The sequence below is a fragment of the Silurus meridionalis genome, chromosome 28 (genome assembly GCF_014805685.1).
Source record: "Silurus meridionalis isolate SWU-2019-XX chromosome 28, ASM1480568v1, whole genome shotgun sequence".
Classification (NCBI taxonomy): Eukaryota; Metazoa; Chordata; class Actinopteri; order Siluriformes; family Siluridae; genus Silurus; species Silurus meridionalis.
The window spans coordinates 11992724-12016211 of record NC_060911.1 but is presented as its reverse complement, the minus strand read 5'-3'; the positions used below and the strand labels follow the sequence as shown (position 1 = coordinate 12016211).

The 23488-nt window shown below is 38.2% G+C and overlaps 1 protein-coding gene across 3 annotated transcripts in view; it reads left to right on the top strand.

Annotated features, from left to right (window-relative positions):
* The window catches only part of adgrb3 (adhesion G protein-coupled receptor B3), a 187947-nt gene that overhangs the window by 149465 nt on the left and 14994 nt on the right, over nucleotides 1-23488 (top strand). For all 3 annotated transcript variants that reach the window (XM_046843055.1, XM_046843054.1, XM_046843053.1), the window contains 3 exons: nucleotides 516-619; nucleotides 709-811; nucleotides 18376-18526. In XM_046843055.1, coding sequence (XP_046699011.1) covers nucleotides 516-619; nucleotides 709-811; nucleotides 18376-18526 — 358 coding nt within the window. The remainder of the gene's footprint in view (nucleotides 1-515; nucleotides 620-708; nucleotides 812-18375; nucleotides 18527-23488) is intronic.

Below are 23488 nucleotides of genomic sequence, written 5' to 3'. Positions count from 1 at the left end.
TATGCATGTTATCCAGACAGAGCCAGAGTTCGAGATTCCATCACTGCAGTGCACCGCTGACTTATCACTACAACTAACTGCAAGTATTTAGCAGCAAAAAGAGCGTGTGCTCTCATTTCTTGGAACAAGTCATAAATTATGGGAGCAGGAGATAAAGTGGTGAAGGTTCATTTGAAATGTTTGGTGCTGAGCAGTCCTCCTCCTCCTTCTCCTCCTGCTGCTGCTGCTGCTGCTGTAGCTGCTGCTGCTACTCAATCCAAAGCCATAAACCGAGATCCCAGACAGCTGTGATATATTACCACAATATATAAATGTCCTGCTATGCTGTAGATTGTCAAAGTGAGAAACATCCGAGTGCCTAAAGTTCAGCATTTTGCTCAATAGAGTTGAGTAGATTAGACTGAAGCACAGGTTCAGGATTATGGCTTGAATGACTCTGTAATGGATATTGAGATTGAGCTGTTTTTTAATGACTATAACCTAACATTCAGAATTTTATTTTTCCACATTCACAGGCTATGGAGTACTCAGGGGTCCCATCTGTGACACTGATTGTGGGCTGTGGCCTGTCTTGCATAGCTCTGATCACCCTGGCTGTAGTGTATGCTGTGTTATGGAGGTAAATGTTGTTTCAAAGCAATTTTGTTTAGTTTTTTCTTTGTCATCTGAGAAATCTATATTAATGTCCTTTTCTTTTTTTTACATTAGGTACATCAGGTCTGAGAGGTCCATCATTCTGATCAACTTTTGCCTTTCGATCATCTGCTCCAACATCCTGATTTTGGTGGGACAAACACAAACTCATAATGCGGTAAAGAGATTTCCACTACTTTTCACCACTCTCTCTTACTGTCCTGATCTTTTTTGAAAAGAGTAGGTGATTTGGACCTTTTTTTTGGCTTATGTTAAAAAACGGAGCTCGTATTGAGTTCAGGATGGCGATTCAGAAGCGTCGGTTGTGTAGACTGATCATTTGAATTAATTTCTTGCAATGCAGTGACACATCTATAACACACCAAACAGAAAGTAAAACAATAACCGGATTCGAATTAATTAACACACAAATCCTAAATCCTTAGAGAAGGCACAATCTGGATTTATAATGTCATTAATGGGAGTAATTAATGTTCTGTAAAGACTGCACAGTGCCCCAGTCATTTTAGAGGCACAGATCGCAATGCTGGAGCTCCTTGTTTTAGGCTCAGGTTAGCTTGGTATGCCTCTGGATGCATAAAGACACACAAAAACGGAACAAAAATAAAACGTAGTGATGTTAAATAAAATATATTCGGGTATATTATATATATTAAAAAAATCCTAGTGAAGAACTCACGTGAGTACTTATTTTCTCGGTCAAGCCGACGTCCTCAAAAATGCACAGTGTTACTTTACGTAAATGACAGCACAGGGGAATGAACCCAGACTTTTTATTTACAGAACCGAGAAGCGTCATGCCATTAAGAAATATATGAACTAGTTGTTCAATTCCAGTTAAATACCGTAACATGGGTAACTAATCACAGGTATTCTGATAGTCAGCACAAATGCACAATTGTGAGTACAGTATTCTTTTTACAGGACAGTTCTGTAAAAAATGATTGAATATCAGTATATTTCCAAATGATTTTTTTGCCTCGCTTTAGATCCTAAAAAAATCAACACTGGCTGGACAACTTTTGTTTTTTTAAAGGGATATTTTGCAATGCTGTGATAGTAAATATACACACGCTAGCTATGGAGATAAGGGCCTTGTTTAGGGGCCCAGGAGTGGCAGCTTGGTGTGGCTGGGATTATGACAAAATGTTCAGTTGCTGCCTAATGTTTCCCACCCACTAACAGGTGCCATGATGAAGAGATAATCGGTGTTATTCACTTCACCGCTCATGCTGTTATAATGTCATAATGTTTTGCCTGATGGGTGTAGTAGAGTATAATATTATATTATAGCACTCAGGAATTTATTATTTCATGGTCATTTTAGCTTTGTAACAAACAGAATCAAAAAATTGACCCTCTGACACGTTTATCTGTTTGTCCCTAAACAGTGATTTGTTCATTGTGAATATAGAGGCAAGTAAAACTGTAGGGAACCCACAGCATACCCTGTCTGGTTTTGGGCCACCGTAGGAACAGATTTAGGGACAGATTCTGCACTTCTCTGGCCCTGTACTGGAGCGATGGAGCATCGTTCTTCTAAAAGAAATTCACTCAGTTCATGTTTTGATGATCTCCCATAAGTCATTGGAAAGCTGGTGCCTGCAAAGGCCATAGCATATGATTTACATAATTCTTACACTCATCAAGCCAATCAATGACCTCTTGATCTATGGATGGATGCAGAATAACTTTGTATTGATTCGCGCTGACCTTTTCATCTAAGGGGCCAAGTAGACCCAAACTATGCCAGCAAAATGCCTACACACAGCGGAACAGAGCCAGAGGAGCTCCTTTCAGTGGAGCGGTAACTTTCTCTGGGCACATGCCACACTCACATGTTGTGAGCCTCCATGACTCATCTGAACATCTCTGTAGATCAGTGCCTCCGGTTACGGTGAAATCTAAAATATGCATTTGTGTTTGTAATGTGGGGTTTATTTGCTGCAGCCTTACTATTTCACCACCCTGTCTGTAGATGATACAGGCTTTACTCACTGACAGTCACATCACGTCCGACATTGACATTCTCATTCACCTGAAAAATGGATTCTCTTCCCCACAGACGTCCCCATAGAAGTCCTTCCCGTAAATCTAAAGGCTGATATCACTTTAGTCACTGCTGGCCACTCTTTCTGCATCCTGCCCTTATAATGAACCTCTTTCAAAATCAATTAGATGTTTAGAAGCCTGTCTAAAAGCATCTTGGATTCTCCGTCTGTTTTTTCTTGAACCTGGGATGGCCTTTATGTTTATAGAACAATGACTTCGGAGGTTTCATATCGTTTTACCTAGAGGTCGACTAATTCATCGGTTTTGCTGATTAATCAGCACCGATATTCAATTGCTGGAACTATAAGCAAAAATCCACGCTGATAGTTTTTCCGGGTTGCGTTATACAGTACAAGAATGGCCAGTAGATGTGAATCACTGGTGCCACTTTCTGTTTGTTTGAACTGTCTTTTTATTCATTTTAAATTTAACATTTTGATTTATTTGGAGTGTTACTTTTTGTTTCAGTTTGAACGCATGTCTTTTATGCTCCTCTGTATTTATTAATATAATTAATATATTAATATTTATTTCATTTAGCACATTTTCATGATTCAGTAATAAAGTCCCGTACTGTTTTACATGCAGAGGTTTTTTCATTTCTTAAAAAAAAAAAAAAACATTTACTTAGGCTTATTATTTGTTATATTCACCGACCAACCATATGAATATGTTAATAACTAGAGGTTGGCCAATAGTGGGTTTTAGCGATACTGAGAGCTAGATTGGATTGTACTTACCATTAAACCGTACTTACATTTTAAACTACGTATTTGGTTAATTCTACATATTTCACAAATTCCGGGGGATCACTGTATATCACTCTCCGTGCAGCGCATGATCTCACTTGTAAAAACAAACAGCCTGTGGTGTCAGTGATTTACCTCTAGAGGCCGCTCTTGTAATGACAGCAGACCAGAAGCAATCAACTATCTGTGCCTCGACCTCTATTAATAACTTTTTTGTTCAAAAGCCAACCGTTATTATCAAATACAGATATGATACGAGTAAAACATTTGAAAAAAAATTCTCAAAATATGATTCTGGCATTGTTCAGAGGGACATTCTGAACATGACCCCTTTTATATTGACATTAAGAGCAGAGAGATGTTTGTGGGGGAAACAAGCAAAGAGGGAAAACTGATTAGAGCCATCGCACCAGGTCAGCCAAGTACAACAGCAGCAGTTGGTGAGAAAAACACAAGAGCTACGAAGGAAAACCCTAAAACACTTAAGTGGCATCACCAACAGCCTCCACAGGGCAGGAGTAAAGGAATGAAACCACTGTTCGAAGAGAGCAGAAATATAGAGGCCAAACTCAGAAGTTTTGAAATGAAAATTACCATCTATGCAAAGGAAAGGCCAAAATGTAAAGAAAGAAAGGATCTGAACTCCAGATGGTAGCAGGTGGTGCCTTTGCTCACCCAAACATCTGGCGGTGTGCCACCAAAGGCCAAAGTTGTTTAAAGCTTCTAGATGTAAATAGCAAGAAATGGAAGTGAAGAAATAAAATTCTGCTCCATCTCAAAACAAGTTTCTTCAGTACATAAGGAATAGAATTTGTGAAGAGTAAACTTCAGCTGTGCTTTCTGCAACTAGAAAATTTTTCCAAACAATGGCGAGAATAGCTCGAACTCCTCGCAGGCAGCAAACTCCAAACTTCACAACAATCACAAAGCCTGCACACACACTATCCTTACAATCTCCCAGACATGTTATCCACAGAGAACAATTTTACCCACAGGCTGTCACCAGGTTCCATTTTCGATACAGCAACAGATATAGTCTCTCCATTCCTTTGCAGACCTGTTAGTGATGCTAAGATTTTCATGCACAATAACAGTATACAGCATGGACATCCAAAGTTCAGCCCCAAGGCAAATGCAGACCACAGACAGATGTGGCTTTTCTATTAGAATGTAGGACAGGTGGCCTGTAGGCAAACTTTTTTTCACCACAACATAAACAAGCTAGGTTATAACAACTAATGAGCCAGAATTCAGTGAATTCAGTTTGCAAATTCAGTTACAGAATGTTTTTTATTTATTGCTATAGATAGAATATATTTGCTATATACTAAACATCAACCGATTCATCAGTTTTGCTGATTATTTGGTACTTATAGTTGATTGCTGGAACTGTCGGCCATCAGCAAAAATCCATACCAATAGTTTTTCCAGGTTGCGTTACGTTATACAGTACGAGAGCGGCCTCCAGAGGTGAATCACTGACGTGCTGTTTATTTATTATTTGTCTTTTTTTTATCATTTATTTTGGATGTAACTGTAATACTTAATATAATCAATGCAGTATATTCATATTTATTTCATTTAGCACATTTTCATGATTCAGTACTATTTTACATTTAGTGTTATGTTTGATTTTTTATTTTTTTATCTAGTATCCATTTTAAAAACTATTGGTTGATTAATCGGGTTATCAGCAAGTATGATCCAAACTAGCTTTCGGTATCGTTGACCTCTACTATATACACCGTATTTTTATGAATTCTGCAAATTTATGCTTTTTAGTGTAATGTCTTTAATATTCAATTTATTCTGATCATCAAATTCAATTTATATGAGAAGATATGACTAAGATAGAAGACAACCAGTCCATTCGGGCCTGGTCCTGTTTGTCCCTGTGCTGTTCCTCTCTCACACAAGTATCCCTCTGTATAAACAACCAGACAGTAAACTAGGGCTGTAACTAACAATTATTTGGATAATTGATTTAATCGGACGATTTTTCTTCTTCTAATAATCGGATAAACATTTTTTAAAAGTAGGTGTTTTGCTTATTATAACTATAAAACCCCAATTTTTTGTATAAAAGTGTACAAAAAAAATACAGCAAAAGCCACATATTGCGTTTAACTATCTTTAATAATTTAGACATTTTGAAGCTTATAGTAGCTGCTTTGTTGAGGAGGGCATGGGGGATTTCTCCTTTACACAAATTCACTCATGATGGCTTGTTTCTTTCTGTAAAAAAATTAAAATAAAACAGCATTTGAGTATGAAAGGTGAAGCAATTTGTGTATAAACATTTGTATAGTATTTTGCAGATGGCGAGTTGACAACTATGTTTGAAAAAATCTATATAAAATATATTATAATGTTTTGACAGTTTATGTTTCAATAAACAGATATTTTGTTTATTTGAAGATATAAGCATCTAGAATATATTAATTAAATTTTGTATAATAATTAAATGTTATTTGCATAAATCAGATATACAAACATTAAAAACAGGAATTTGAACGTAGTAAAGTCACAGTAAATCACGTTTGAAAACAGATAAGTTATTGTTGAGGTAAACAAATGCTATGCAAGGAGAATGGAAAAGATAAATGTCACAAACTAACAGCCTTAATAAAAAGAAACTTCCAGGTACAGTTTTCTTTGTTGTGAACATTAGAGGCCGGCTGATACAGTTAGCTAGGTTGGATTCTATCGATCCCGATATCTAGGTTGGAACGCACTTGTTGATAACCAATTAATCAACCAATAGTTTTTTCAAATGGGGACTGGATTAAAAAAATAATAATAATAAAAAATAAAACACTCAATGTTAATAAAACACTCAAAATAAAAATAAAACACTCAAAATAGTACTGAGATTTACTACAAATATATATTATATATATATATATATATATATATATATATATATATATAATTAATTTTTTTATTTATTTTTTAACAGTACTGAATAATGAAAATGTGCTAAATTAAATGAAGTAATAAAATATTTATGTTAATAAATATTGAGGAAATAAAAGAGTACAAACAAAGAGTAACACTCCAAATAAATTTTAAAAAGTTGCATCCGAAATGAATAAAAAAGTCGCTTCAAATAAACAGCACAGGCTGTCAGTGATTTGCCTGGTCTCATACCGGTCTCATACTGTATAAAGCAACCCGGAAAAACTATCTATCGGTATAGATTTTTGCTGATAGTTCCAGCAATCCACTGTTGGTGCTGAACTCTAGTGGTCATAATATACGACTTTATTCATACTAGCTGACATAATGTGCATTTACAACTTTTTTTTTTATAAATATGAATGCTTTGTTTATGGCTGAAGATAAAAATAGTTTTTCTTTGCACCATGTTGCCCTTTTGATGAATCCAGTTCTTGTTGTAGTGGTGGCAGTTTAGTGGTTAGACTTAGTGGACTTTGGATTCGAAGATCATGAGTTTAAATCCCAGCTAGGACAAGATGCCGCTCCTGGGCCCCTGAGGAAGGCCCTTAACCCAATAGCTACATGGTTTGTTTGGTGGTTGAGCTTTTTTTGGTTCCTCAATTGATTACTGGTTGTCACAGACATCTGACACAAGCATGGGGCTTCAGGTCTCTTGTGTGGCTGTGTATTGAGAGCAGAGACTTTTCCTTGCCTGGTTCTGTCTGTCTCATTCTCAAAATCACCACCGTGTAGTGTCCCTCTTAACAAAGCATTAGTATCGGTCTCAGTAGATTCATCCTTCCCAATATAAACCGTCCTGCGCCAGTTCGTTTTCCAACCTCCCAGGTAATCATACAGTCCGACGATAGAGCAGCTGACAATAGCAAACATTTCACAGATATGACTCTCATGGGTCTCTCCAGCAAGGAGCCGGAAGTGCGCTGAATGAATTATAGCCGAGCTCAGGCTGCAGCTCGCACTGTCTCCATGGTGCTGTATCTAAGGCTGCCAGTACATTGCATTTATTATTAGCGCTCTCTCTCTCTCTCTCTCTCTCTCTCTCTCTCTGTCTCTCTCTCTCTCTCTCTCTCTCTCGTTCATGCCATATTCTCTCTGTTTTCCTCCCTCACTGTTTTTCCTTTTTCACTGCAATATGTAAGGCCAGTGTTTGTATATGTCAGGTCCCTAGCTCAAAGTTGTTGTCTTTTTTTTTATGCTTTACAGAGAATCTAAATAAAAGTATTTTTGTTGTAGTGAAACATACTGGTTAGGTGTAGAGCAACAATTGCCCACTGACATAAGGGGATAATGAGGCAGCAAATGTAACAAGCACATTTTCATTCCTAATTTTGGGTTAAAAGTGATCTGATGTAGCTGCCACTTGGGGCGAACAAACAAGAGGTTTTGTAATTACAGAAAGATTTTCACATTTTCTCTCATTTTCTGTGGTCTGATCATTTCACCTGGGCTTTGATTTCTAGTACTGAGACACACATATATATATATATATATATATATATATATATATATATATATATATATATATATATATATATATATATATAGTGTATTTTGTCTGAGCACCATTGTTACTTAGCACTTCCTTCTGGGCATGGAATTCACCGAAGCTGCACAGGTTGTTGCTGGGATCCTCTTTCACTCCTCCATCATGACATCACAGAGGTGATGGATGTTAGACACATGGCGCTTCTCCACCTTCCGCTTGAGGAGCCACTCCATCACCTTCACCTTCAACAAGGAAGCTCTCTCAAGTCATCTTGGCAGTGTGTTTGGGGTCGTTATCATGTTGGAAATCCCAGTTTCTGAAGTGAGCTTTAAGGATGGATTTGGACTGTAGTTAATGTCAACAGTCTCCTACATTGACTCAGGACTACAGTTTGCTTCTGATCACCATCACTGTACCCCGCAACATCGTTTATCTGTTATAAATGGACATTCGGTGAAACCCAGATAAGGATGGGTTCCCTCTAGAGTCTGGTTCCTCTCAAGGTTTCTTCCTTATGCCATCTCGGGGAGTTTTTCCTTTACCACAATTGCCACCAGCTCACTCATCAGGGACAAACTTACACTTATAAAGAACATCTTATTAATTTTTATCACCACATTATCTGTGTAAAGCTGCTTTGAGACAATGATCATTGTTAAAAGCGCAATACAAAATTTTTTAAATTTAATTTAATTTAATTTAATTAAATGTTGGGGTTTAGAATGTCACAGTACATATTGGAATCCATGTTTCTCTCAAAAAACTGCAGCTCCACAGTACCAGCAGCACTCATTCAGCCCCAGACCATGATGCTACCACCACCATGCTTGACTGTAGGCAAAACACTTTTTTTGGTGCTTCTCAACAGGGTGTTGCCTCACATGCTGGAGACCGTCTGAGCCAAACACGTTTATCTTAGTCTCATCAGACCACAGGACATGGTTACAGTAATTCATGCTCTTGGGCAGGTCGTCTTCAGCAAACTGTTTGCAGGCTGATGCTCATGCAAACCGACTTGTTGCAGCGTACGGTCTAAGCACTGACGAGCAGACCTTCAGCTTCTGCATCCTCTAAAGCACTGCTGCAGCACTCATGCATCTGTTTTTTTAAGCATCTTCTGCACCTGACGTGCAGCACGAGAACTCAACTTCTTTGATGGACCCTTGCGAGGTCTGTTCTGAGTGGAACCCGTTTTGGAAAACCTCTGTATGACCCTGACCACTGTACTGTAACAGATTCAGGGTGTTACCCATATTTTTATAGCCAAGACCGTCTTTGTGGAGAGCAACAATTCTAATTCTTAAATCTTCAGAAAGTCTTTACCATGAGGTACCATGTTGAGCATCCAGTGGTCAGTATGAGAGAATTGAACTCAAAACACCAAATTTGAACTGCTCTTATAAAATAATACACAAATTTGTTTGATTCTGTCAAGCAGACAAAAACATAAACATGATGAATAGGACATGTGGCTTTGCATCTTTACACAACATACAGCTGTTATCACTGAGGGTGTACTCACTTTTCTTGCCAGTTATTTAGACAATAATGGCTGTATGTTGAGTTGTTTTCAGAGGACAGTAAATCTGAACTGCTAGTATTGTCCATTGAGAAGAAATACTTAAATATTCGCTGAAGGGTGTGGAAGTTTATATTGTAACGTTTAAAGCATCTACATTTGCATCAGAATTTTTTTTTTAATGCCACCTGTATAATATGGAGAGGTTACCAAGAAATATAATTTGTATGTATACAGAAACATAATATTTAAAACATCTGCTATTAAACAGGTCTCAAAAAACCTAATGGTAGCAATTCTCACCCCCACATCTTTAGCATCAGCTGCATTGGACTTTAACCACACAGTGCACTTACTCTGTTGCCATAGATACAGCTATGGTAGGCTTAAGATCCTCAGCAATTTTTCAGCAAAATGCGCTGAGATTTCAGAAAGAGCCGAGCAGCCAGTGCCACCAGTTCACTAGGTCTGGGTGTTAAGTTGGTCCTGAACAATAGTTCTAGTTTAAAACGATTACATGTACTGAATTTACTATGTTCTAGTAGGGCATAAAGAGGGACATATTATTAACTATAACTAGATTATAAACTAAAATAGACTATATTGACAAAAGTATTGGGTTACCTGAAGTTTCCTACTATATGTGGTTCTTTCCCAAACTGCTTCCACGAAACTGGAGGCACTCAATTGTACAGGATGTCTTTAGAAGCACTATAATATAATTTTACGTTCACTTGAACTTGGAAACCCAAACCTGTTCCAGCATGGTGATGCCCCTGTGCACAAAGTGAGCTCCTTAAAGATCTAGTTTACATGCTTTGGAGAGGAAGATCTTGAGTGACCTGGTATAGAGCTCTGATCTCTTTCCTACTGAACACCTTTGGGATGAATGTGAACGCTGACTGCACCCCAGGTCTCCTCACCTACATCAGCTGACTTTACTAACACCCTTGTGACTGATGAACTCAAATATCTATAAATCCACTCCAAAATGTAGTAAAACATCTTCCTAGAAGAGTGGAGGGAATTATAAGAGGACATTTGGAATAAATGTGGAATGCAATGCTCAAAAATCACATACCGTACTTATGAAGAGGTAACCCAATACTTTTGGCAATACAGTGCATATTCTACTTTAAGACTATTACTGGTTGAGTATCTGTACTGTGCAATGAGAAACTTTTCTAAATCTATCTATCTAGGGATTCAAATCTATGTTGCAGCTGTTGCTTTAACCAAAAATATGACTTTTCTGCTAGAGATGATGTACTTGGGTGGTGCAGCAGTTGCTACAGTGAAAGGAGACTCATGGAATTGTGTTCATTGTGCTTTTTTACTTAAATTATTTCGCTTTTTAGTAAATGCACGGCCCACCACTGCTATCTATTTGTATGTTTCTATATATATGTTTTAAATAAGGTGCCATGCGTTAACGCTGTTTTACAACCTAGATGCAAAAATTTAGGAAATGACAGCTGAAATTCTCATTCCATTGTTTCATATTATCTTTTGATCTCAAAACCGACATTTAGTGTATTCGCCTGGCTGTAACACACTGTAACACGCCTGGCTGCTTTCAGTGCACAGAATGCATCGACTGGAATTCACTGTTTCTTCAGCCGGTCTCTGTGCAAAAAGTAGAAATGGCATCATTTGAAAGTGTTTCTGCCACTGAGTCAGCAGTTGTGCATTCAATATTTTCAACAGTCATTAAAATCACTGTTTTGAGTCATTGTGATGTGTGTTTTACAGTATATTTGGCCACTGTGCATGGTCCGTATGTTTTCAGATTATTATATAAATTGTAATATATTATTATTATTACCGTAATTTCCTTAACCTATTAAGCGCACCCAAATATAAGTCGCACCCACTGAATTTTACAAAGATTTTATTTTGAACATAAATACGCCGCACCTGTCTATAAGCCGCACTGAAACTAATTAACTTTACACAGGCTTTAATGAAAGACAGTGTCTGTTACACGGCTTGTAGCCTACCAAGAAAGTCATAGTACACTGTCTTCCTCCTTCCTTTCACAACTATTTCTCTATTTCTCTTTTGGCATCGTCGTGCGTTTAAAAATCACCATCGGTGAAGCTTTTCTCCCGATGCCGTGCAGCTCAGAACACAGGTGAAGAGTTTTTTCATGCCCGGTTGTTTTCAGCGTGACGAATGATTCACATTTCCTGTAGACAGTCCGAGTGAGCGGCAGGTCAAACGTCAGAGGAACCTCATCCATATTTATGATGTGGTGCGGCCCGATTCAGTGGGAGCGCATCTGATTTAATATAAAGAGTTTCATTGGTTCACCTGAACCCGTTCAGCAATTTCATTTGTCTAATGTTATGGGGCTTAGTTTTTTGGCTTGAAGTTTGTGAACCCAGAAAAAAACCCTGGAAAAATCCATAAATTAGCCGCTTCGTTGTATAAGCCACAGGGTTGAAAGCGTGGGGGAAAAGTAGCGGTTTATAGTCCGGGAAATATGGTATATAAATTGCGTCTTGTCTACAGTCAAACTTGGTGTTGGTAGCATCATGGTCTGGGGCTGCATGAGTGCTGCTGGTACTGGGGGAGCTGCGTTTCATTGAGGAAAGCATGGATTCCAACATGCACTGTGAGATTCTGAAGCAGAGCATGAAGCCCTTCCTTCAGAAACAGCAGTATTCTAACATAATAACGATCCCAAACACACCGCCAAGAAGACTTGTTTATGAAGTGGCCAAGTATATCTCCAGACCTGACCAATATTGAGCACCTGTGGGGCTCCTCAAGCTGAAGGTGGAGAAGCGCCATGTGTCTAACATCCAGCATCTCCGTGATGTCATCATTGTGATGTGTGTTTTACAGTATGTTTGGCCACTGTGCGTGGTCCATGTGTTTTCAGACACCGCATGATCTCTCTAAAAACAGATTAGTTGCATTTACTATTATTTATTATTATTATTATTATTAGTTACATTATGTTTAGAAAAAAATACAAATTGTTCCTCCATACACAACAATTTTTTTTTTTTTCACTTTTTTTCCATTAATTAATTAAAATTACAGTTCAATGATGGTAAGAGTTTTGCTGTAAGATTACCCAAAAATGGTCTGCGTCAGTTCTGCCATCTGTAATTACCAGAAGTCCATATGGCAGAGCCCCCAGGGAGTCTAAGGTGCTGTGAGCCATGGCCTCTATTCAGTGTTCATCTAGACTGTTAACAACCTGAACTGAGAGGAAAAAAAGAGGAACTGACAGTATAGAAAAGTGACAAATGAAAGAAAAAGCTAGTGTGTATTTATCCATTGATAGTTCATGCACTTACAGCCAGATCCTGACATGCTACACTAATTCATTATAGCCACTATATGCATATGTAATACTTTCGAAGACGGATTCCAAATTCCCCGATTAGTAATTAAGTGACTTTTCCTATCGAACCAACGCCAATGTTACATGGCATTTACATGGTTGATGTTGATGCTGAGTACATGAGTGCACCCCTCACATTATTTCAAAGATCATTTAAGTATATCTTCTCAAGGGACAATACTATAAAAATAAAACTTGGATATATTTTATAGTAGTCAATGTGCAGCTTTTATATCAGTACAGATTCACTGTCATCTGAAAATAACTGAACATGCAGCCATTATTGTCTAAATAACTGCCATCAAATGTGGGTACACCCTCAGTGATAACAGCTGTATGTCGTGTAAAGATACTCTTCATCATGTTCATGTTTTTATCTGCTTGACCATACAAATTTGTGTATCTTGTATTAGAGCAGTACATTTTTTGGTGCTTTGAGTTCAATTTTCTCATACTGACCACTGGATGTACCTCAAGGCAAAGACTCTCTGAGGATCTGAGAATTAGAATTGTTGCTCTCTACAAAGATGCCCAGGCTATAAGAAGATCAGTGACACCCTGAAAGTTACAGTATAGTTACAGTTACAGAACACTGGTCATGGTCATACAGATTCCACTCAGAACAGACCTTGCAAGAGTCCATCAAAGATGTTCAGTCCTCGTGCTGCACGTCAGGTGCAGAAGATGCTTAAAAAACAGATGCATGAGTGCTGCAGCAGTGCTTTAGAGGATGCAGAAGCTGAAGGTCTGATCGTCAGTGCTTAGACCGTACGCCACACACTGCAACAAGTCATGAACGTCGTCCCAGAAGGAAGAATCTTCTGAATCTGGAACCATGTCCTGTGGTCTGATGAGACTAAGATAAATGTGTTTGGCTCAGATATTGTCCAGCATGTGGGGCGACGCCCTGTTGAGAAGCACCAAAATAACTGTGCCTTGCTACAGTGGTGGTAGCATCATGGTCTGGGGCTGCATGAGTGCTGCTGGTACTAGGGAGCTGTGGTTTATTGAGGGAAACATAGATTCCAACATGTACTGTGACCTTCTAAAGCAGAACATGATGCCATATTGAGGATCTCAGCACCAACATGGGCAGCTCTGGTGAATTCCATGCCCAGGAGGGTTAAGGAAATGCTGAATAACAATGGTGCTCACACTAAATAATCACAGGGTTTTGACAATGTTCACTACTCAGTTATTTATACAATAATGGCTGTATGTTGAGTTATTTTTAGAGGACAGTAAATCTGTACTGTTATACAAGCTGCACATTTACTACTCTAAAAAATCCAAGTTACATTTCTTTGTATTGTCCCTTGAGAAAGAAATACTAAAATGGTTTCTGAAATGTGAGGGGTGCACTCATATTACACTGTGAGTGGGATATATTAGGCAGCGAATGAACAGTTCTCAAAATCGTTGTTTTGGAAGCATAAGGATCCGAGCAACTTCAGCAAGGAACAAATTGCAATTGCTAGATAACTGGGTTTGAGCATCTCTGAAACGTGCCAGGTGTTCCCAGTATGTAAATGTTACCACCTGCTAAAAGTGGTCCAAGGAAGGACAACTGATGAACAAGGCTTGTGTGGTGAGTGAAGGCTGGTCCAGTTCGACAGAAAAGCTCCTGTTGTTTAAACTGCTGTAAAAGTTTCTGCTGGCTCTGGTGTATGGTGTCAGAACACAGTGCATTTCAACTTGTCTGCTCAGAAAAGCCCATGTTGACCCCTGTACACCACCGAAAGCACCTATAATGGGTAACCATCAAAACTCAACCATGGAGCAATGAAAGAAGGTGGCCTGGTTTATGAATCATATTTTCTTTTACTGAGGACAGCCAGGGTGTGTGTGTGTGTGTGTGTGTGTTTGTCACTTTCCACTAGAATGGGAAGAAGGTGTGCCGGCAAAGGCAGTGTGATTCACCGAGCAAAGTTCTACTGGAAATCCTTGGGCCTGGTATTCGTGTGGATGTTATTTTGACATGTAGCACCTACCTAAACATTGTTGCAGACCAAATGAGACACGTTCACAGCAAAATAATTCACAGATGGCAGTAGCCGGAACATTTACACTTTTCCTTGAATAACTATCCCCCACACCATATCACAAACAGTGTCTGCCTTGCAACAAGCAGATATTTGGGCAAACAAACAAAGCCCAGATTTAAAAAAAAAAGTTAACTATATTTTACCGAAGGAACTTAAAATGCTTCAACCCTAAATAATTTGTTCATTTAGAATAATTCCATATTTATTCTAAACTGAAATTTATTACAAATAACACATTTTGTCAAACATCAAATGCAAGTATTTCTCTTATATGTGAATATTTGTGAAGTACAGTGTCTTCGTGTAGTGTACAGCAGTGGTCCCCATTCTTTTTTTGCGCCACCGTAATGTCTTTAAGGTGTGCCGGATAAATACAACAAAATAAAATGATACGACCGGCATAAAAACTGGTATTTTCTAAATATAATAATAAACGTGAATCCACTGTGTTGTTTTTTTTCTTGGGGGTTTGAATTTAGCGGTAATGTATTATGTGTTAGCGGCCGGAGCCCCTTTAAGAAGGTAGCGGATAGAGATAAGACATGTGACCGAGGCATCATGACATGCATCAAGAGTGAGTCATAGACAGATGTGGAGGAGAGAATCCGGTCATTTTCCAAAATAAAACACCGTTCAGAATCAGATAATAAATAAAACAGAAATAATGACAGTTATGTATTCTTTCTGTGTGGCCCGGTACCAATTGACTCATGGACTGGTGCTGGTCCGCAGCCCGGGGGTTGGGGACCACTGGTGTACAAGATACACATGCTATTTTGTCTACTATTCTCCCCCAATATTGTAAAATTACAACAGAGACATAACAAGCTGAAAATATAATTCGATTCATGCATTTCACAATCACAATCACAAGTATTTACATTAACTTAGCATTCTAACAATCACCAACATTTTTAAATTTTTTTTAAGGGGATTTACTTACTTACATTTTTGAGATATCCATTTCACTGATACAACGAGATGCACTTCCAGGAAAGTTCACAGGTCGTTAGAGTTCATGGCCTTCAAAGCAAGACCTACAGTATGTACACATTTACCATCCATTGGCATTGAATTGCTAAAGAATAGGACCCATTTGCAGATGTGTTTTTGGGGGAAAGAAAAAGTGCTGTAATTTTGCAACGAGTCTTACAGGGTTCATGAGACTCATAAGAAAGAGTCGCCTCAAAAAAGCAATTCGATCATTTTTAACTGCATGAGCAAAGCATCACAAAATCTCTGTAGGTTATACGCAGGAAACAGAATCGAGTAGTTTAGCAATCGACTCTTCTAGTCGAAGTCGTTCGTTCTTTTATCACGTGGCTTCCATAGACGCTATGCAGTTCCATATACATATATAAATGATTGCCACTATAGTTGAAGTCCATGTATGTACACGTGTTTAGATATCTGCTTATTAAATGTGTAACATTTTATTTTATTTCTGATCAAAGGAACGAAATGAACTAAATGACAAAAAAAAAGATCGGTTCATTTTGATAAATGAGATTCAAAGAACCGGGTCACAAAAATGATCCGATCTTCCCAACAGTAATTCCTCATGTCCATGTTGATTTGTGTGTCTCTAACCTCATTTCTGTTTCCTTGTTCTTGCCATGCTAGTTGCTAGTTAATTGTACACTAATAGCGTAGTCTGTTTCGCGGTTTTGTCTGCAGTTTCGTTCACTTCAAATTCTCCAGCTCTCAATCCGATCAATTATCTGTGCCATTTCCTGGACAAACAAATCGGATAGGAACAAAACGAAAAGGTTCTGCTGCTATGTCCTGGTGTCTGATCCCACAGCACACCTTCAGAGGTCTTGTGAAGTCGATAGGTCAGTGCTTTGGTGGCACAAGGGAGACTTACACAGTATTAGGCAGGTGTGGCTGATCAATGTATAGCTATAGGGATAGATTACCAGCGTTCTTTTTTTTGCATTTAAATTTAAACTTGGAGTCAATTTGCATAAAAAAGCTTTAAAAAAAATCAATAAAGCTATAATAGACTTTACAATTGAAAAGAAACCAGTTGATTTGATTTATTAGGACCCTCCAGGACCATGAAATAGGATTGGGGCTGACGCCTCTCACCCTGTACCCAGACTGTTTAAATTACACTCCACTTTGACAAGATGCTGCAGTTCATCAGGACCAAAACACCTCACACCACAAAAACAGCTTCTTCCCATCCTTAACCAACCTCATCATTAATACCATGGACCCACTATTATCTCTGACCTGCTTCCATAAACACTAATATTACAGTAATGTACACCAATCATAACATCATCACCACCTGCCTAATATTGTGTTGGTCCCCTTTTGCTGCCAAAACAGTTTTGACCCTTCGAGCATCAAGAACATGAACGTCTTCAGCAGTTTGAGCTACAGAAGCTCGTCTGTTAGATCGGACCACACAGGCCAGCCTTCGCTCCTCACGTGCCTCAATGAGCCTCGGCCGCCAACGACCCTGTCGCCGGTTCACCACTGTTCCTTCCTTAGAGCACTTTTAAAAGATTCTGACCACTGCAGACCAGAAACACCACACAAGAGCTGCAGTTTTGGAGATGCTCTGACCCAGTCGTCTATCACAATTTAGCAAACTCACTCAAATCCCTAACTATTTTTTCTGCTTCTTACACATTAACTATGAGCATAAAATGTTTACTTGCTGCCTGATATTTTCCACCCACTAACAGGTGCCCTGATGAAGAGATAATCAGTGTTATTCACTTCACCGTTATTTCATAATGTTATGGCTGATCGGTGTATGTGTTAAATTACACAATCAACAAGAGCTTTTATATTGCAACCCTGCACCTTGGATTTATTCTATTCTCTGCACACACTTTATCGTTATTTATTATTTTATATTTTTTTTTTCTTAGGGATTGTCTTTTTTTATATATTACATATAGCACCAGCACACCATGACAAACTCCTTGTACATGCAACCCAGCAATAAAGATGGTTCTGATTCTGCTTCTGATTAGCCCTTCACTAAAAGCTGTTTGAACTGGTTCACGAACTGCGACCGACCTTTGCTTCGTCCACATGCGGTATCCTTTTCGGACTCTTTATCCTGCTTAAAATGCACAATCCCAATTTACATGCTCACCAACACTCTGCCATGCATACAAATGAAATGGTTCAATAGCAATTCAGCGCTCAAGGCGTTTGAATGATGTACAGCCCCTCCCTCGTTACTTATAGTCTATTTACAAATAACCTAGGAGCTAACGAGCCGAGACTCGCAAATAGGCACGTGGTCAGTAAACAATGGTGTCTTTTTTTAGCTTGGCTTTAACTCAAGGAAATGCTAACCTGGAGAACGCTAGGTGCGCTAATTACACCCTGAATCCACAGTGTGTAACTTTGTAAAAAAAGAAAGGGTATAAAGGGCCAGTGCGTAACCCTTTATTAAGCGCGGTTGCTCTATGACTAATCGCACCCCATTTTGTTGATAATGTCATGCTTATGCCCCTGTAGGAGACTCATTTCCTCTGTCCATGACTGGATGATAATTTCTCTCTTTTCTTTCTCTTGTACAGGGCATCTGCACGATGACGACAGCTTTCCTACACTTTTTCTTCCTGGCATCATTTTGCTGGGTTCTGACCGAAGCCTGGCAGTCCTACATGGCTGTGACGGGGAAGGTGCGGACCAGACTCATCCGCAAACGTTTCCTCTGTTTAGGATGGGGTGAGTATCTTGCTATCCCTCTGTCTTTCTCACAGCTGTAGTCTGGGTATGGTGCAGTGTGACCGTGGAAGTCCATCGGGATTCATCCCAGTTGTCTATATTTAAACCCAGTTTTCTATTCTCTCTCTCTTTTTTTTTTACTCTCTCTTTCTGTTTTGTGCTATTTGAAATATCCTGGATGCTTTAAGTATTCAATATATTAATTCTGGACCATTTTATTCTCGATTCAAATTTAACATTACATACACATGGTAGTAAATGTGGGTTCATTAGGAGCCACTATAGTAAAGACTTTGCATTAGCACTAGTTATCCACTGATTCAGAGACGCCTTTGCTGAAATTAATTAGTTTCCTTTGGTTTTGTATCACTCGATCATATAATTTCCCTAACAACAGTTGCTATGCAGTGAATTTTGAAGGGGGGGAAAAGAAAAGAAGCGCACGGACCCTTTGTGCGCTGTATTGTGGCATCTCCTTTTCAAGTGTGCCTCAAGCAATAAATGATAATAAGTCTGAGTTCCATTTAAATGAACTGTCACAATCTACTTCGCCAAGACAGCTACATCGGCTTGCAAATTTTTGATGAATTATCTGGGGAAAGGAAAAAAAAACACTTCTCGTTTAAAGCTCTATTTTTGTGCAAGCACAAGCATAATTTGATTTAACTGGGGCGTATTGATAATTTGGTTGGATGTAACCCATTGTGTTCCATTTGTACCTGGTTTTTTTTGTGTGTTCCAAAATAAATGTGCTCCATGTAGGGAATATATGGAGGCATGCAGTGGGCGGAGCTAACGAGATGATCGCAACAAACACATTTCCAAAAAACTGCCCCGGTAAAACAAACTGCATCCACTGTTCACAACTCTGGGTTCTTTAAAAAGCTGAACAAGGTTCTCCTTCTCTCACATCCACAAACACTCGTTCGGAGACTTCCACGACCGAATGAAGCACGGTGGCGGGTGTGCTTTCACTCTGACTGCACTGTGCAAAGCTTACTTCGCCATACTGTACAACCGATTTGTTTGTTATTTAACTTCACAGCACCAGTGACTCGATCATTAGGGATAAACGTACAATTATAATTAACTAACGTACAGGCTACTGAACTTATACATACCTTTAAAAAACTTTATAACTGCTTCGTCTCTGTAAAGCGGCTTTGAATCAATGTCCATTGTCAAATGAATTAAATTAAAAGAAAAAAACATTGAAACATGGCAGATGCAATTCTGTTTATCAATTATGTGAAGTGGTCTTTCCGAGCCCAGTAATATTTGTTCAAACCAGAACAGCACCACCTTTACTGCGTCCATGTTTAGATTGTAATTATACCAGGGATATACCAGCTGAACACAAAAGGAAATATGTCGTGATTTTAACTGGATGGTCAGAAAGACCAACATCACCAGTGGAAAACTCAAACACAAAAGAATCATCTGCAAACATTAGTATTAGCAGATCTGTAGACTGTAGTGATGATGTTAGTTTAAGACACGTTTCCGTTTCCAATTTCAGAACAGTTAGGGGAAAGAAATGCAAATTGCTTAGCGTTTTTTATTAACATTGTTAATTATTAACATTTGTGAACATCGACAGTTTACATTTTTTAAAACAATTTTGAATAAAATGCCTGCTTGGTTTCAAAAAAAGTGTAACATATTTTTTTTTAAATAAAATCAAATTAATGCAATACATTTTTAATTGTATTAATTACATTGAGTAATCAATTAAATTAGCACATATAAGATTAATGGATTAAATAAATGGAAAAATTACTTTAAATTATTTACATTCGTTAGACCCAATTTGAGTAATACAGATGTGTGTATAAGTGTTTTTTTTTTTTACATTGAATATTTGAATTTCTAAAGATATGTTCTACTGAACTGTGTTACTTATTTCAGCGTATTTAAAAAGGTGTCTACATTTACACAGATATTTCTTTTATTTGTTCATAAATGGAATCATTCCTGCCATCATTCATTCATTCATATGTAGAATTGCCATGATTTTCAGCTTCAAGAGTAATTCTTGAAGTTGTAGATAAAATGCAAAAGAATCCATATCGATACACTGTTACATCGCACAACATAGAGCTTCACCGCACAACATAGAGCATAGAGCTTCATCGCACAACATAGAGCTTCATCGCACAACATAGAGCTACATCGCACAACATAGAGCGACATCGCACAACATAGAGCCACATCGCACAACATAGAGCTTCATCACACAACATAGAGCTTCATCTCACAACATAGAGCCACATCGCACAACATAGAGCCACATCGCACAACATAGAGCGACATCGCACAACATAGAGCCACATCGCACAACATAGAGCTTCATCACACAACATAGAGCTTCATCACACAACATAGAGCTTCATCTCACAACATAGAGCCACATCGCACAACATAGAGCTTTATCACACAACATAGAGCTACATCTCACAACATAGAGCTTTATCACACAACATAGAGCTTCATCACACAACATAGTTTCATCACACAACATAGATTTTTTTACCACACAACATAGAGCTACATCACACAACAAAGATTTTCATCACACAACAAGAGCTACATCACACAACATAGAGCTTTATCACACAAAAAGAGCTACATCGCACAACATAGATCCACATCGCACAACATAGAGCTTCATCACACAACATAGAGCTTCATCTCACAACATAGAGCCACATCGCACAACATAGAGCTTTATCACACAACATAGAGCTACATCTCACAACATAGAGCTTTATCACACAACATAGAGCTTCATCACACAACATAGTTTCATCACACAACATAGATTTTTTACCACACAACATAGAGCTACATCACACAACAAAGATTTTCATCGCACAACATAGAGCCACATCGCACAACATAGAGCTTCATCACACAACATAGAGCTTCATCACACAACATAGAGCTTCATCTCACAACATAGAGCCACATCGCACAACATAGAGCTTTATCACACAACATAGAGCTACATCTCACAACATAGAGCTTTATCACACAACATAGAGCTTCATCACACAACATAGTTTCATCACACAACATAGATTTTTTACCACACAACATAGAGCTACATCACACAACAAAGATTTTCATCACACAACAAAGAGCTACATCACACAACATAGAGCTTTATCACACAAAAAGAGCTACATCGCACAACATAGATCCACATCGCACAACATAGAGCTTCATCACACAACATAGAGCTTCATCTCACAACATAGAGCCACATCGCACAACATAGAGCTTTATCACACAACATAGAGCTACATCTCACAACATAGAGCTTTATCACACAACATAGAGCTTCATCACACAACATAGTTTCATCACACAACATAGATTTTTTTACCACACAACATAGAGCTACATCACACAACAAAGATTTTCATCACACAACAAAGAGCTACATCACACAACATAGAGCTTTATCACACAAAATAGAGCTACATCGCACAACATAGAGCTTCATCTCACAACATAGAGCCACATCGCACAACATAGAGCTTCATCACAACATAGAGCTACATCTCACAACATAGAGCTTTATCACACAACATAGAGCTTCATCACACAACATAGTTTCATCACACAACATAGATTTTTTACCACACAACATAGAGCTACATCACACAACAAAGATTTTCATCACACAACAAAGAGCTACATCACACAACATAGAGCTTTATCACACAAAAAGAGCTACATCGCACAACATAGATCCACATCGCACAACATAGAGCTTCATCACACAACATAGAGCTTCATCTCACAACATAGAGCCACATCGCACAACATAGAGCTTTATCACACAACATAGAGCTACATCTCACAACATAGAGCTTTATCACACAACATAGAGCTTCATCACACAACATAGTTTCATCACACAACATAGATTTTTTTACCACACAACATAGAGCTACATCACACAACAAAGATTTTCATCACACAACAAAGAGCTACATCACACAACATAGAGCTTTATCACACAAAATAGAGCTACATCGCACAACATAGAGCTACATCACATAACAGAGTTTCATCACACAACATAAACCACATCACACACAACACACAACATAGATTTTCACTACACAACATAGAGCTTTATCACACAACATAGAGCTTCATACAGGACACAGAGCTAAGGATAAAAATTAAGTGTCCATGCCACATAAAGTGCATCGTGTGCAACTGATTGCAAACAGTGCAAAACGAAGACAGTGCAAACAAACAACACAAGACAGTGTGGAACAGATACACAAAATACAAAATGGCGCCAACCAGTAAACTTACTGTATAACATACAGTACAATGTGCAAAAGAGAGAACTATAAACAAGAGTGTACTTATAAACATAAACACAATGTTGTGCAAAAACAGCAATAGCAGCAATCAGGAGGTGCAAAACAGCATGTAAACAGTATAATATGATTAATATAATTTAATACGGGTGGTGCTGAAGGCATGGATGTGTACGAAGTAAAGTGAAATGAGTTTGAGTGTGTGTTGAGTTCAGCTTGTAACAGTTCACTAACACATAGTTGAGTGCAGTGTTGTGCTCGTTACTAAAAAATAGTAACTAGTTACAGTTACTCGTTACTTCATTCAAAAAGTAACTCCGTTACTTTGTTGATTACTTACACCAAAAAGTAATGCGTTACTGTAGAAGTAACTTTTTAGTTACTTTTTCAAAGAACCTTCTTTAATGTTCCCATTAATACCCTTTTATGTGTTATGGTCTACAAACACAAAACTGACTTAAACACAGAGTAATTTTTAAACACTATTTTATTAAAGTCAGAGCAGCACAAACTGAATATATCACAAGCATTTCTGAAATAAATAACAAAACAAGCTGAATAATATATTCACAATCAAAAACTAAAGTGGCTTCTGCTGTTGTGTTGAGCTCTTAAAAAT